The 15,628-nt window shown below is 45.8% G+C and overlaps 1 protein-coding gene across 2 annotated transcripts in view; it reads right to left on the reverse strand.

Moving 5' to 3' along the window:
* Positions 1-2,077: 2,077 nt before the first annotated feature.
* The window catches only part of LOC143804481 (phospholipid-transporting ATPase IC-like), a 64,686-nt gene continuing 51,135 nt past the window's right edge, over positions 2,078-15,628 (reverse strand). For both annotated transcript variants that reach the window (XM_077282621.1, XM_077282613.1), the window contains exons 17-28: positions 13,946-14,058; positions 13,521-13,685; positions 13,330-13,441; positions 12,257-12,332; positions 11,772-11,904; positions 7,894-8,182; positions 7,324-7,547; positions 5,150-5,233; positions 4,781-5,026; positions 3,959-4,097; positions 3,634-3,764; positions 2,078-2,757 (exon numbers count right to left, since the gene is read on the reverse strand). In XM_077282621.1, the coding sequence (XP_077138736.1) occupies positions 2,545-2,757; positions 3,634-3,764; positions 3,959-4,097; positions 4,781-5,026; positions 5,150-5,233; positions 7,324-7,547; positions 7,894-8,182; positions 11,772-11,904; positions 12,257-12,332; positions 13,330-13,441; positions 13,521-13,685; positions 13,946-14,058 (1,925 nt within the window). In that variant the 3' untranslated portion in view covers positions 2,078-2,544. The remainder of the gene's footprint in view (positions 2,758-3,633; positions 3,765-3,958; positions 4,098-4,780; positions 5,027-5,149; positions 5,234-7,323; positions 7,548-7,893; positions 8,183-11,771; positions 11,905-12,256; positions 12,333-13,329; positions 13,442-13,520; positions 13,686-13,945; positions 14,059-15,628) is intronic.

Here is a 15,628-nt window from a genome sequence, read left to right on the forward strand (position 1 = left end):
CAGCACAGAGCACAGCCCACAGAGAACTATATACAGCCCACAGCAGTATACAGCACAGAGCACAGCCCACAGAGAACTATATACAGCCCACAGCAGTATACAGCACAGAGCACAGCCCACAGAGAACTATATACAGCCCACAGCAGTATACAGCACAGAGCACAGCCCACAGAGTACTATATACAGCCCACAGTAGTATACAGCACAGAGCACAGCCCACAGAGAACTATATACAGCCCACAGCAGTATACAGCACAGAGCACAGCCCACAGAGAACTATATACAGCCCACAGCAGTATACAGCACAGAGCACAGCCCACAGAGAACTATATACAGCCCACAGCAGTATACAGCACAGAGCACAGCCCACAGAGTACTATATACAGCCCACAGTAGTATACAGCACAGAGCACAGCCCACAGAGAACTATATACAGCCCACAGCAGTATACAGCACAGAGCACAGCCCACAGAGTACTATATACAGCCCACAGTAGTATACAGCACAGAGCACAGCCCACAGAGAACTATATACAGCCCACAGCAGTATACAGCACAGAGCACAGCCCACAGAGAACTATATACAGCCCACAGCAGTATACAGCACAGAGCACAGCCCACAGAGAACTATATACAGCCCACAGCAGTATACAGCACAGAGCACAGCCCACAGAGAACTATATACAGCCCACAGTAGTATACAGCACAGAGCACAGCCCAGAGAACTATATACAGCCCACAGCAGTATACAGCACAGAGCACAGCCCACAGAGAACTATATACAGCCCACAGCAGTATACAGCACAGAGCACAGCCCACAGAGAACTATATACAGCCCACAGTAGTATACAGCACAGAGCACAGCCCAGAGAACTATATACAGCCCACAGCAGTATACAGCACAGAGCACAGCCCACAGAGAACTATATACAGCCCACAGCAGTATACAGCACAGAGCACAGCCCACAGAGAACTATATACAGCCCACAGCAGTATACAGCACAGAGCACAGCCCACAGAGAACTATATACAGCCCACAGCAGTATACAGCACAGAGCACAGCCCACAGAGAACTATATACAGCCCACAGCAGTATACAGCACAGAGCACAGCCCACAGAGAACTATATACAGCCCACATCTCTTCTCTTCCTCCCCTCACCTCCTCCGAGAATGGCCCCACAGTCCAGAAAAAAAAAAAAACTCTCCTCACCTCTCCTCGTGCCCAGCGTTGCTTCCTGGTTCCTGCTCCTGTCTCAGCAGCTGCAGTCTGCCCGGGACACAGCAGGTGCGCGATGATATGACATCATCGCGCACCCGCAGTGTCAGAGGCAGAGCGGGGAATGATGGGAGAGGAGCGTCTGTAGACGCTCTCCTCCATCATTGCATTCAACTGTACCGGCGTCTATACGCCGGTATAGTTGAATGCGACGGCGGGGGCGGCGGATTGAGCGGCCCACCACTGGCACCGGCCCTTCTGGCATTTGCCAGAAGTGCCCTATGGCCAGTCCGGCCCTGGAGGCAGAGCGGGGAATGATGGGAGAGGAGCGTCTGTAGACGCTCTCCTCCATCATTGCATTCAACTGTACCGGCGTCTATACGCCGGTATAGTTGAATGCGACGGCGGGGGCGGCGGATTGAGCGGCCCACCACTGGCACCGGCCCTTCTGGCATTTGCCAGAAGTGCCCTATGGCCAGTCCGGCCCTGTTGTCAGTAACCATAGACAGACTATAAAAAGCAGCTTTTCATGACTAGGAGAAAGTGTCAGCCTTTAGAAAAAACAGCGCCCCCCTGTGGATTCATATTAGCACTGCAGTAAAAAAACAAAATTGTTTTTTTTGGGTTCCAAACAGAAGCATCAAATGTTTAGTTCAGCTATAGCGCCTCCGCAGGGAGAACGAAGCATTACATGTTTCCAAAATGAGAAGATACGAGCCATCTGTATAATGCACTTCTATCTACACCCAGAAATGTATCTTTTACTGCAAAAAATCATATATTTTTCTTGCTTAGGGAGATGAAGTTCATCCAAATGCATTTAAGAAAATCACGTATTAAAAAAAGAGAAAATAAAACAGTTTTCCTGCACTTTTATTACAATTTATTAACAATATTAAATAATGCGAAGGCTAAAACGTAAACAGTATTGTCACAGATTTCTGTGCTCGTAATAAAAGTCTCCCCCTCCCCCCGCGCCCCGGATGAGAGATACAAAGCTAGTCCTTTTCTTATTTACGTGCATTTAAAGGAATTGTCCGAATCTTCGTCGCCCTCTATAGGAGAAAGATTGCATTACTGTAAATCAGCGTTTGGCGCCTCCTAAAGGTGGACGAACTAATTGTAGAAAAATGGATACTGAAAAAAAAAATTGGTATCCAAAAGTTCACAAAGAGAATAATCTCCAGGTTACATGTACAGTCTGTATTTAAAAAAAAAAAAAAAAAAAAAGTCCTGAGCGTGAGGAATGTTTTTTTTTTTTTTATAAAAATATATACAAAAATCCTATGTGCAAGAATCTGCATAAAAAAGCAACGTGAAGTATTCATCACATAGTTCCTGCTGCATTGGCTGCAAATACGGCATTAATTGGAGTCCGTTTTCTCGGGATACTGCGTCCGGAGGCGATAAGGTCAGCATATCCCCTCTGGTGTGAGAAAGCGTAGGCCGAGCGTCTGCCAGAAGCGCCCCGTCTGATTGTGCTGATCCGCGGTCTCCACTGGGCTTCCTCGGTCTTAAATTTCTTACGATTTTTCTGAATCTATGAATAAAGGGGGGAAAAAAAAGTGTTTGTCAGCACTCTATTCAACATTTTAGACTAAAACAGATTACAGCAATGGAGTAAACAGGTCGCTTTCTCCCGTAAGATCAACACACTCTTCTCCATCTGCTGTCACTCATTAAGAGTTTTCACTTTCTATTCAAGCCATGACACTCGTATCAACTAAAAGAAGTCACTGCATGCTACAAAAGCAACACACTCCTCTCCTGCCATTTTCATCACTCACAATCAGAGTCTTTCCTTACTGCCCTCAGAGTCACTGCCTCCCAAAAGATCAACACAGTAGATTTCTTCTGCTGACAATTTTCTCATCATCCAAATTTCTACATTTTGTGTTTTATCCATATCTGTGCAATTTCTTTGCCCACATCAAATATTTTCACCCACAGTCACAAATTGATAGGTCACTGCCTGCTACAAGATCAGTACACTCCTCACCTACTGCGGTCATCATCTCCATTGGCTCCTGCACAAAGTGTGTTGTGTCCCCTCAGTCTAAACAACCCTATCCTTACTAACATAATAATACTGCATTATTAGACAGTGCCCGCACTGACTAAACAACAACTACCCTATCCCTAATAATATACAGTAAATATACTGTTTAATCGGACTGGTCACTGCCTTCTGCAAGGTCATCAGAATAATATAAATATACTGTTTGATTGGACTGGTCACTGCCTTCTGCAAGGTCATCAGAATAATATAAATATACTGTTTGATCGGACAGGTCACTGCCTTCTGCAAGGTCATAAGACTCCTACCCAGCTGCTGTCATCATCCCCATCTGTGTGTTAGTGTAGCACGTCACATTCCCCCATCCTTTAGGATTCTAGATGAAGGCTCAATACTTACTTTATCGCTTTCTGATGGTTGCAAGATCTTGCCAAAAAACGTTAAGGCAACGACAGGAAGCAAACACACTGCCACCGTAAGGATTATGGTCAGCCAGAGGTATGGCTGCCTGAGTGCATTGGGCGCTGCTCCTGTAATGGGAGAACAAGGGTCAATTAACGCATATCGAAATCTCACTATGTCCCTTGGAGAGTCTTTGAGATCTATTTGCAGATACCTCCTTCCACTCCCAAATCCCCGGCTGTTGGACCACTATATGGTTGTGTGCGACCATACGTCCTACATGAAATGGATACTCCGGTCTTACATGTAATGATGGACTCACCGGTGAATATGAACTTGGATGGGAACAGAACATGGATTCCGGCACTGTGCAGATCAAACATGATCCCAAAGTAGATGGCAATGCTCCCAAACACAGAGAAGGCGTTCACAAAGGTCCAGTACGAGGTGTCCAGACCGATCTGCAAAATAGAACGCATAACACTCACATTTTACTAAGGATTGCAGATTTTATCATATTATAGCAAATGAGTAACACCCTCCCCCCCACAAGGCCACAAAAAGTAGGTGCTACCCCACCTAAGGGGCACCAAAAAGAAGGTACTCCACCAACACCACCCCATCTCCTTGATGAAAAACAAAAACAAACAAAAAAAAGGCGTTTCCCCAAACGCTAGGAAAAAGCAGACAACCCTCCGACCACCCCAAGGCTCAAAAAAGCTGGCCCCCCTACTACAGTCCCTCAAAGCAGGTACTACCCCACTCAAAGGACACCAAAAAAAAAAAAAAATGGTACTCCTCCAACACCACCCCGTCCATTCGAGGAAAAAAAAAAAGTAGGCGCCTCCCCATCCCCCAAAGCTTGAAAAAAGCTCCAACCACCCAGAGCCCCAAAAAAGCAGGCCCCTCCCACAGTTTCCAAAAAATCAGTTTCCCCACCCACTAGACCCCAAAAAGCAGGTGATAAACCACTCACGGGGCACCAAAAAGAAGGTGCTCCTTTGCCACCCACTATCCCTCCACACAGATGAAAAAAAAAAAAAAAAGGACTACCACCAATCCAAGGCCAAAAAAAAGCAGGTGTCCTCCCCTGAGGACCAAAAAAAGCTTACAGGTACGTTTCCATTTATGTTCTCCCCTTTACCTGAAAATTGACAGTGATGATCAGAGCCGTGGAAGTCGTCACGGCGAATGACTGGTAATCTGATGGTGCCTCCCCATCCTGCCCCATGGTTAGCAAGAAGGCTCCGTATGGGATGAAGAAGATGATGAGGGAGGTCACCACGCCATGGAACAGGCTCAGGAAGAACTTCTTGTAGTTGAACAACAGATCTTTTTGGCCGGGGATATACAGACGTGGGAAGCGCAGACTGAGCTTATCACTGACGTCCTGGAAGGAGGAACCGATCAGACGGGTGGACACATCTTATAGATGGTTCATGAAGATGGAGATCCAAAGTCTACGGACATCCTATAGCTATAGCAGGCACCGGCGTAGACCAGTGCGACTCACCTGATCCAAGAGGCCAACAAGAAGGACTGGGAGGCTGGTGTACAGGACGTTGTAGAGCGCAATAAACCAATCTTCATACACCGTCTGGAGGAAGAAAGCACGAGGACATAGTAAGGCATACCTAAGCTTGTTTAGCAAGTGATTCCGAATACTTTCGTTTTTTTTTTTTGTTTTTTTTTCCTTAAATGCATGAATTTTGGACTTGCATTAAACCTTTTGCACAGTTTGGCTTTTACAGTTTTTTCTGAAAGTCTGTCAGGGAGCTCATTCTCATATACATTTATCTGTCTTTTCCTGAGCTCCACTTGGGCAGATTATGACCACAGAGAATGTGAAAAGTTGAACTCAATTTTGATGTGGTCATAAATCAGCATGAAGAGTTCAGAAAAAGACAGATAAGAGAGACCAAGAGTTTTATTTTTTAGGCTTTCAAAAATGAGTTTTTTTATTCTTTTAAGTAGAAACTGCTTCAGGAAAGTCTCCTTTTTTGGGGAATATTTTGTCTTTTCTACAGCAGAAGTTTCAAAAGAGTTTTTTTTTATTTTTTATTTTGTCAGAAGAGTTGCAGCCTTTTCATTGGACAATTCCTATTTTGGAGCAGATTACATCAGTAGCTGCTTCAAAGACATTACATGTATGAACTTTATTCCCACCAGATGTTTTTCTTAACCACATCAAGGACAAAAACAAACAAAAAAAAAACACTATGTATATGAAAAACGTCTCATATGGAGGACAGCATGGTGGATTTCCCATTCGAAATTAATAGTAAGAGCTTTCCGAACTCTATTAAACAGTTTTTGAAGGGGATTTTATAGCAAAAACTCCTCAAAAATTGGTGTGTGAATACATCTTAATTACCCAGTCGGAAAAAGCTCACCGACGGATTCTCAGTTAATTCATTCCGCAGCCAGCAAATATATAGAGAAATAAAGCCAAAATGGTGCAAAAGATTTAATGACACCAAATAGTGAAATTGTTTTGAACCCAAAACATAAATTTTAGAAAAAAAAAGTTGAGCAATTTAAAATCTAGAAAGAAAATAAAAATGTATTAATGGCTACATAAAAAAAAATACTGTAGGAAATAATCACAATTTTTTTGTATACATTTTTACCCAAATCTGTAACAGAAAACAAATACTAACATATTTATTCCAAAATGGAGATTCCAGGCTGAGCTTAGCCATATCTATGCAGAAATCAGAATATAGTGTGTGTGCGTATATTATATAATATATATATATATATATATATATATACACACATATATATATATATACACACACATATATACATACACATATATATATATTTTTGTATTTTATGCATATATGAAGATAACCTATATATAAAAAAAAATGTAAAGATAGGATAAGATTTCAGAAGAAGATAGGTGAAACGCGCGTCGGGTGATGGACGCAGCTGCTACCATCATCACATTTACCCAGGTAAACTGTTCATGGCATTATATGAATCTACACTAATGATACGGTAATTATATAGCGTATTGTATGTCTATATAGCGCTTCCAATGGTTTGAAGTCAGTGAGTGTATACATATATTGTATACTCACCAGAATTTGGGCTATGCACTTTTATCTATCGGACTCTAAACTTGGGCACTTTAATGGCACGATCTGTGTCTTAGTGTATTAATACATGCACACAGTCTTGTAGTAATTATTGAGACTAACTCTGTACTTTGTAGATTCAAAATTTTGACATCTGCGTATATATGCCATAATACTTGCATGTTCCTTTAGTGGCTATTTATTGTGCACTAGATGATTTGGACTGATAGGTTTGCAAATTTATGCAGAGGTGTAGAAAAACTATACCTCGGCTGCAGAATTTTTGCTTTCTTGGCCTTTTTACAGAGAATATGAATCATAACGCTTAAACGTTTTCTCCACTCATGGTTAGTGGTTGGGTGAAGCCATTTATTGTCAAACTACTGTGTTTTATTTTTTTTTGGTAATTTCTCTTTCACAAATAGCGCCACACTTGCTCTCAGGTTGCGTGCAGTACTGCAGCTCAGTTCTATGATGTCCATTCTGCTCCTATACAAGTTTCTTGAAGAAAACCATGTTTTGTTTTTCTTCTTCAATCCTGTACAAGCCCTTAAAGAAAATTGAGATTGAGAATGTACGCAGCGGAAATAAGGAACCGTACCTGAGCGGAGAATCCATTGAAGAACGAATACCAGAAATGAACCAATGTAAAGGCGAAGTTCTTGTAGAAGAAAAAGCTCAGGAACTTGCACATGCGGATGTACGACCAGCGGCCGTGGACCAGGATGAGTCTCTGGAGGTATCGGAACTGAGCGAAGGAGTAGTCGCTGGACATGACGGCCTGCATCCCCTCCTGCCCGCTTATACCCACTCCTATATGGGCAGCTGCCAGACAGAAAAACAAGACATGGGTGACGAGAAAGCCTCACACGGTCAGCTGCACATCCCCATCCCATAAGACGCTGCATGGGCCGCCCCCTCTGTTATTCTTCCTGGAAAGTTGTGAATAAATCTAACAACTCTGTCTGACAACTCCCCATGTCCTTACACAGTCTGGCAAGTGTCATTGTTTAAAATATGCAGAATCAAATCCCCAACTGATAACAGTCATACGTTTCCAGGAGGAACAATAGAGGAGCTGTAAGAAAAGACGATATGGAATGAGCTCCCGATAGTGACTGCTTTATCGGAAAAACGGACCTCCGATTACTCCCTCCTGATCACATCTTACTTTTAATCATGTTGACATCGTTTGCGCCGTCTCCGATAGCCAAGGTGACGGCCTTCTTGTACTTCTTCACCAGCTCCACCACCATGGCTTTCTGCTTCGGAGTCACCCTGCAGCAGATGACAGAGCTGCACTCGCACGCCAGGTCCACAAAGTTCTTCTGTCGCTGTTCCTTTAAGACATAGGTCTTCCTTTTCTCTTCCAAATCCTTTTGCTTTTCTTCGGCCGTTCTGGGAAATTTCAGCTTCAGCCGCTTCTTCCTTTTTTTCTTCTTTTCTAGAAGAATTTCATTCTGTTTGTAAAAGGAGACAGTCACGTTATAGACCTCATTGTCAGGACGTGAGATGTTATCAGTCATTGTACAGGAGGAGGAGGTGAGCTGTGACATCACCTATTGTGAATGGTGGATCCTGTGTTATCTACTGTATATAGAGGTGTTATCAGTCATTATACAGGAGGAGGAGGTGAGCTGTGATATCTCCTATTATGAATGGTGGATCCTGTGTTACCTACTGTATATAGAGGTGATATCAGTCATTGTACAGGAGGAGGAGGTGAGCTGTGACATCACCTATTGTGAATGGTGGATCTTGTGTTATCTACTGTATATAGAGGTGTTATTAGTCATTGTACAGGAGGAGGAGGTGAGCTGTGATATCACCTATTGTGAATGGTGGATCCTGTGTTATCTACTGTATATAAAAGGTGTTATCAGTCATTGTACAGGAGGAGGAGGTGAGCTGTGATATCACCTATTGTGAATGGTGGATCTTGTGTTATCTACTGTATATAGAGGTGTTATCAGTCATTGTACCGGAGGAGGAGGTGAGCTGTGACATCACCTATTGTGAATGGTGGATCCTGTGTTATCTACTGTATATAGAGATGTTATCAGTCATTGTACAGGAGGTGGGAGGACTTGAGGGCACTAGAGTTACTACTGCTTCTGCTCAAGATGGCTGGGGTGTGATGGTGTTGTAAGGATATCGACATGCTGCTTACATTTCCACCTTGAAGAGACAAGTTCATTGCTGAAATGTGTTATTGTGATGTAGTATGAAGTATAAATTGCATAAAGTGTAGCAGTGTTATAGGTAATGTTGGTAATATATAATGTAGGATGTGATAATGTCATTCATAGTGTAACATACCGTATACGTAATACAGGGAGGTAGGCAAATGACTGATGGGGACATTAGGGTAAGATAGAGTTAATGTTTGGGACTTGCCCATAAGGGGTGGGGTTGGTGTTAAGGAAAGTTACAGTGTTCATGTTCGTTGTCAGATAGGGTCTGGAATGTAAAGTGAGCAGAGCTTTGCAAGAGTCTCCCTGAGTGAGAGGAGACTAAAGATGAGGGCTATAGTGTGATCCTGAAGAAAAGTGCCAAAAAGGGACAAAGTGGCTTTCAGAAGAAGTCTTTAGAGATGACGCTGAGTCACAAACCTGAGTACATGGGACCAGTGAAGGACCCAAGTGTAAGGGTTCCAAGACACCAGTAGTGGAAGAAAAAGGATGCAGAACCGCTGAGCAAGGAGAGACCTGCTGATCAGGACTGTAGCCTCAAAGCTGGGTTGTGGCCAAGAAGGATGAGACAGTGTGCCTCACTAGCCCTGGATTAAAGTATGGAGGCAGGATACTGTGCGGAATAATGCGTCATATTGTGTAGGAAACGTCCATAAGACTTTGTACCTGCTATCCCTCGTATATAATCCTTACCAAGTTACCATACACCAAACACTATTTTTGATTTGTGGTCTACCTCATTGAGCTGTGAAACATCTGGTCCCCCAGCGTCGATCATGAGATTATTATCCATTGTTTTTATTATAATAATATTTCATATATCTAATATATAATTGCCTAGAATACTACTTCCTGCAATTTGTGCCAACTTCCGTGGCTTTGTCCGGAGCTAATGTCCGGAGATAAGTGACGTCACCAGTGTCCTACACCCAGGCAGAGCACAGGGGCCCCAGGCAGCATATGGGGCCCCAGGCAGAGCACAGTGGCCCCATGCAGAGCACAGGGGCCCCAGGCAGAACACAGGGGCCCCAGGCAGAGCACAGGGGCCCCAGGCAGAGCACAGGGGCCCCAGGCAGCATATGGGGCCCCAGGCAGAGCAGTGGCCCCAGGCAGCATATGGGGCCCCAGGCAGAGCACAGTGGCCCCAGGCAGAGCACAGGGGCCCCAGGCAGCATATGGGGCCCCAGGCAGAGCACAGTGGCCCCAGGCAGAGCACAGGGGCCCCAGGCAGCATATGGGGCCCCAGGCAGAGCACAGTGGTCCCAGGAAGAGCACAGGGGCCCCAGGCAGCTTATGGGGCCCCAGGCAGAGCACAGTGGCCCCAGGCAGAACATGGGGCCCCAGGCAGAGCACAGTGGCCCCAGGCAGAGCACAGGGGCCCCAGGCAGAGCACAGGGGCCCCAGGCAGAGCACAGGGGCCCCAGGCAGCATATGGGGCCCCAGGCAGAGCACAGTGGCCCCAGGCAGAGCACACACCAAATCAGAGGCCGAGGGGCCCCGCCAACCAAATCGGAGGCCGAGGGGCCCCGCCAACCAAATCGGAGGCCGAGGAGGCCCGCCCACCAAATCGAAGGCCGAGCGGCCCCGCCCACCAAAGCGGAGGCCGAGGGGCCCGGCCCCGCCCACCAAAGCGGAGGCCGAGGGGCCCCGCCCACCACATCGGAGGCCGAGGGTCCCCGCCCACCAAATCGGAGGCCGAGGGTCCCCGCCCACCAAATCGGAGGCCGAGGGTCCCCGCCCACCAAATCGGAGGCCGAGGGTCCCCGCCCACCAAATCGGAGGCCGAGGGGCCCCGCCCACCAAATCGAAGGCCGAGGGGCCCCGCCCACCAAAGCGGAGGCCGAGGGTCCCCGCACACCAAATCGGAGGCAGAGGGACCCCGCCCACCAAATCGGAGGCAGAGGGGCCCCGCCCACCAAAGCGGAGGCCGAGGGTCCCCGACCACCAAATCGGAGGCCGAGGGTCCCCGCCCACCAAATCGGAGGCCGAGGGTCCCCGCCCACCAAATCGGAGGCCGAGGGTCCCCGCCCACCAAATCGGAGGCAGAGAGTCCCCGCCCACCAAATCGGAGGCCGAGGGGCCCCGCCAACCAAATCGGAGGCCGAGGGGCCCCGCCAACCAAATCGGAGGCCGAGGAGCCCCGCCCACCACATCGGAGGCCGAGGGGCCCCGCCCACCACATCGGAGGCCGAGGGGCCCCGCCCACCACATCGGAGGCCGAGGGGCCCCGCCCACCAAATCGGAGGCCGAGGGTCCCCACCCACCAAATCGGAGGCCGAGGGTCCCCGCCCACCAAATTGGAGGCCGAGGGTCCCCGCCCACCAAATTGGAGGCCGAGGGTCCCCGCCCACCAAATCGGAGGACGAGGGTCCCCGCCCACCAAATCGGAGGACGAGGGGCCCCACCTGTGAAAATTTTACTGTGAAAATACCTGATGGGCACACAAGTATGCGCCAGTATAGGTACTAAGAGCTTTTCCACATAATAATGAAATATTTTAAAATGTCATAGAACATACCAATATACATAGTTATTGATACATATTATTTATTATTTACATTATTGTTCTTAAGCAAAGAACCGTTGTTGTGGCATTTGCCACAACACGCAAAGTTGTTGTCTGATGTCTTTCATCACTCCCCTCATAAGCATGTTCATGGATCCTGTGTAACTGTACCTTAAATAACAAGAATTGTCAAGAGCTGGTGAGTGCAGCCATTTTTTGTTCTTTCTTACTATTATTTATTAATTGTATTATTCTTACATTTGAATAAATAAAGTATATATGGATTCTAGACTCCCGATTCTTTAGAATCGGGCTGCCATCTAGTTTTATATAATATAATTGGTGACATACCAACCAAGAACCGGTCAGGATTAGAGAACGTTTCTCATCGGTTTGGAAGAAGGGATTGGGGTTAGCCGCACTTGCTCCTGGGTTGCCTCCTCGCCGGTTCTTCTGGTTTTCCATCCTCGTGTGCAGGAGTGCGCTGGGGGGAAACATTAGTAGCAGAGATTTGGCTTGTGGGATATTATTATATGGCAGTAAAGAGTATAACTCCCGAGATGTGGGAATAAGGTCTGTTAATGTAATATCAGGAGCTAGATAGTGTTGATCCTTATATAAAGTTACTTTTCGCGGTGTCTCCACTTATTCAAGGGGAAATCTAACTTTGATGCACAGATGCAAGTGAAGTCTGCTGGGATGACCTGATCGCAAGAATAAAAGGGCTTTTTAGAAGGATGAACCCCCTTTGGCACAGCTCAGTGGATACATGGAGAATTTCCAAATAAATCCAGTTCCTATCACATAGAATTCTATATTCTGGCGCTTCCACTTACTTAATGTCCTCTCCGTAGCAAATCTTTGTCTCATCCGTTAAAAGCTCACAGGCGAAGCCGATATTTTCTGCAGTTTCTAAAAAACAAAACAAAAGAATACAAATACTTAAAATAATTACTCGAAAATATAAGGCTGTGTGCACACGTTGCAGATTTGGGTGCAGAATTTTCTGCACAAAATCTGCATCTCCTGGCAGAAAACGCAGGTGCGTTTTTTGCGCGGTTTTGATACGTTTTTACCACTGCGGATTTCTATTAATGGAGGGGTGCAGAAACGCTGCAGAAACGCACAAAAGAAGTGACATGCACTTCTTTGAAATCTGCAGCCTTTCTGCGTGGATTTTTCTGCACCATGTGCACAGCTTTTTTTTTTCACATTGATTTACATTGTACTGTAAATCACAGTGCAGATCTGCAGCAGAAAAAAAATGCTGCAGATCTGCACTAAATCTGCATCGTGCGCCTCACACTGTAAGCTGTGCAATAACCAATTTCGCCTGTAGTGGCCGCTGTGGAGGAAATGCATCGCTGGCTGCAGCTTCTCTTGGAGGCAAGAGGTGATCGTTGGAGGTTTCTAAAAAAAAAAAACTTCTTCCAAATTCATAAAGGTTGCGTTTTTGCTCAGTTTATGCTCAAAACACTTAGTCTGAAGGGGGCTGATCCCTCAACGGGATACGTAGTAAATGTAGGATCTTTTGGACTCCCCCCTGAATCACAGAAATAGGGCACCCATGTCTGACATTTGGATATGAGCAACACTAGATATTGGTGACCACCATTCAAAGTCTGACCGAGACCCAAGTACAGAGCCAGTCTCTCCAGCAGTGTTATACTGCGTGTGCCCAACTACAAGAGAGGGATTTTGGCCCCCCATTCTCGTGTTTGTTGGGGGCTTCAGTGGTGGCATCCATGGTGATTATACATTCATCACATATTATATTTATAGAGGGGGTTGGCCAGGAATAGGATAATTGTCATTAAATGGGGCCGCCAAAATCAATTTTTAAAGTGACCTCCCAAATAAAATGTACCGTTAATGCATGGACACCTCATAGGAAGTACAAATTACTAACCTTTCTTATCCCCTGTAAGCACCCATATCTTTATATCTGCTTTGGCGAGTTTCGAGATGGTATGTGGTACCCCATCCTGCAGCTTGTCCTCAATAGCGGTGGCGCCCAGTAACTGTGACAATATGACGACGGGTCAGCAAATATACACACACAGATTGATCTGTACGTATATAGGTCCGTGGCGCACATACCACCAAGTTGGTCTCTATTTCTTCGTACACTTTATCCAGAGCCTCGTCCCGATCAGCGATGGACACACTGGCCTCCTGGTATTTTTTATTCCACCTCACGTACTCCTCGGGGCTGATGTCCTTGTAGCATAGACAAAGCGTCCTCAGGGTCTCGTTGGCAAATATCTGAAAAGAGTAGGAGAGCACAATTACAAGGACAGCCTATACATATTATTGAGAAGTCTGTAATTCCTCATTTCTCCTGCGGAGGCACTGCAGGGAAAGTGAATACTTGATATTGGGTCCGAGCCGATCATTTGGGGTCAAATCTCTTATCTAAGCCATTGGGATCTCACCAATAAAAGATCCTGAGGAAATTGAATAGATCCCCCAATTCCCTTTTACACATTCGTATATGGTAATTTCCAGCCACAATCAGAACTTACATCCAGAGCCTCCTGCGTAGAATCCTTAATGGGATTATTTGGATGCAGACGCTCATATATAACCGTATCTGCCCCTTTACAGTACAGTCTGATGTTCCCACTTGGCTCCCGTACTGTAACAAGAAGAAAAAAAAAATTATAAAACTGAATATATTGAAATGTATCACAAAAAAAACAAAACAGTAAATTTTATAATGGGCTTATTCATGTTTGACCAGTGGGCACCTTTGTGTATGGATAATTACCTTTATCCATGGGCCATGTCTGGTATTTACTTGCAGTACCCGACACAGCCAGGGACTAGAGGGGGCGCTTTAATTTTTATTTTTCATCCCCTTTATGTTTTACATGCTGCAGATTTTGCCACAGCCAATCAGCATTAAAACTACCAGATCTTCAGTCTTCACCCGAGCTTCTGGCGCTGACTATTCTCCAGTGACGCACGGTGTGACAGCACAACACGCAACGCCCAAGGTCTTAGGCTACGTTCACATTAGTGTTAAGCTAATGTGCGTCGGGTTTGCGTCGGCGACGCAGCGGCGACGCATGCGTCATGCGCCCCTATACTTAACATGGGGGACGCATGCGTTTTTTTTTGTTGCGTTGTGCGACACATGCGTCTTTTTTGCCGCAAGCGTCGGACCAAGAAAACGCAACAAGTTGCATTTTTCTTGCGTCCGATTTTCGGCAAAAACCGACGCATGCGTCGCAAAACGCAGCGTTTTTGCGTGCGTTTTGACGCGTTTTTGCGTGCGTTGTGCGTTGCGTCGCCGACGCAGCGGCGCACAACGCTAGTGTGAACGTAGACTTACCAGCGACTGTCAAGGCACAGCGTGATGTCCTGACTCCTGACGTCACGCTGTGAATCACAGATGCCCATTTACCGCTGGTGAAGACTGAAGATCTGAACACCAGCCACAGCGGAGGGACAGGTGAAGAGAGTATAAAAATATTAAAATATATATTTATTTTTTTTAATAATGTTTATTATGCTCTTGGTTCATAATAAGACACATTAGATGAAAATTGAATTTCCTGGCCCAATTCAAGTGAATTGCCGAATTTGGATTTCAGCTGATTCCGCTCATCACTAATATCCACACTTTGATCTAAAAGATACCTAAATTTTAAAGGTGATTATTTTCTTAATCATTTTAGTAGTTGGATGATAATTTCTCCAATTCAGAACTCAAAATATCCTCCATAAGCATAGTGATAACATTCTGCATGTCCACAGCCACCACTAAGGGGAGCTAACTGCTTTGTGTTGACAAAGTAAGTATGCAGTAAGCTCCATTGCTCCCTCTTGTGGTGACTGTAGGAAGCCAGAATTGGACCATTTAAAGGGAACCTGTCACCACGTTTTTGGAAGATGGGATAAAAATAGCGTTAAATAGGGGCAGAGGTGGGCGTTACATTAGTGTGTTTGTTATGCGTTTATTACCCACCTAAGTTGCCGAAATACCTTTGCAAAGTCTCCGTTTTCGCCTGTCAATCAGGCTGGTCTGGTCAAAAGGGCGTCTTGTCTTCCCCCAGATTTTGCGTAGTTTTCCGTTGGTGGCGTAGTGGTGTGCGCATGCCCAAAGTCCTGAATCCTCTGCCAGGGGATTTAAAAGAGCGCGCTGTTCGTTTTCATTGGTGATCGGTGGGCGCGGCCATCTTCCTTTGGCCGCGCGTGCGCAG

Source organism: Ranitomeya variabilis, chromosome 1, assembly GCF_051348905.1.
Source record: "Ranitomeya variabilis isolate aRanVar5 chromosome 1, aRanVar5.hap1, whole genome shotgun sequence".
NCBI classification, from domain to species: Eukaryota; Metazoa; Chordata; class Amphibia; order Anura; family Dendrobatidae; genus Ranitomeya; species Ranitomeya variabilis.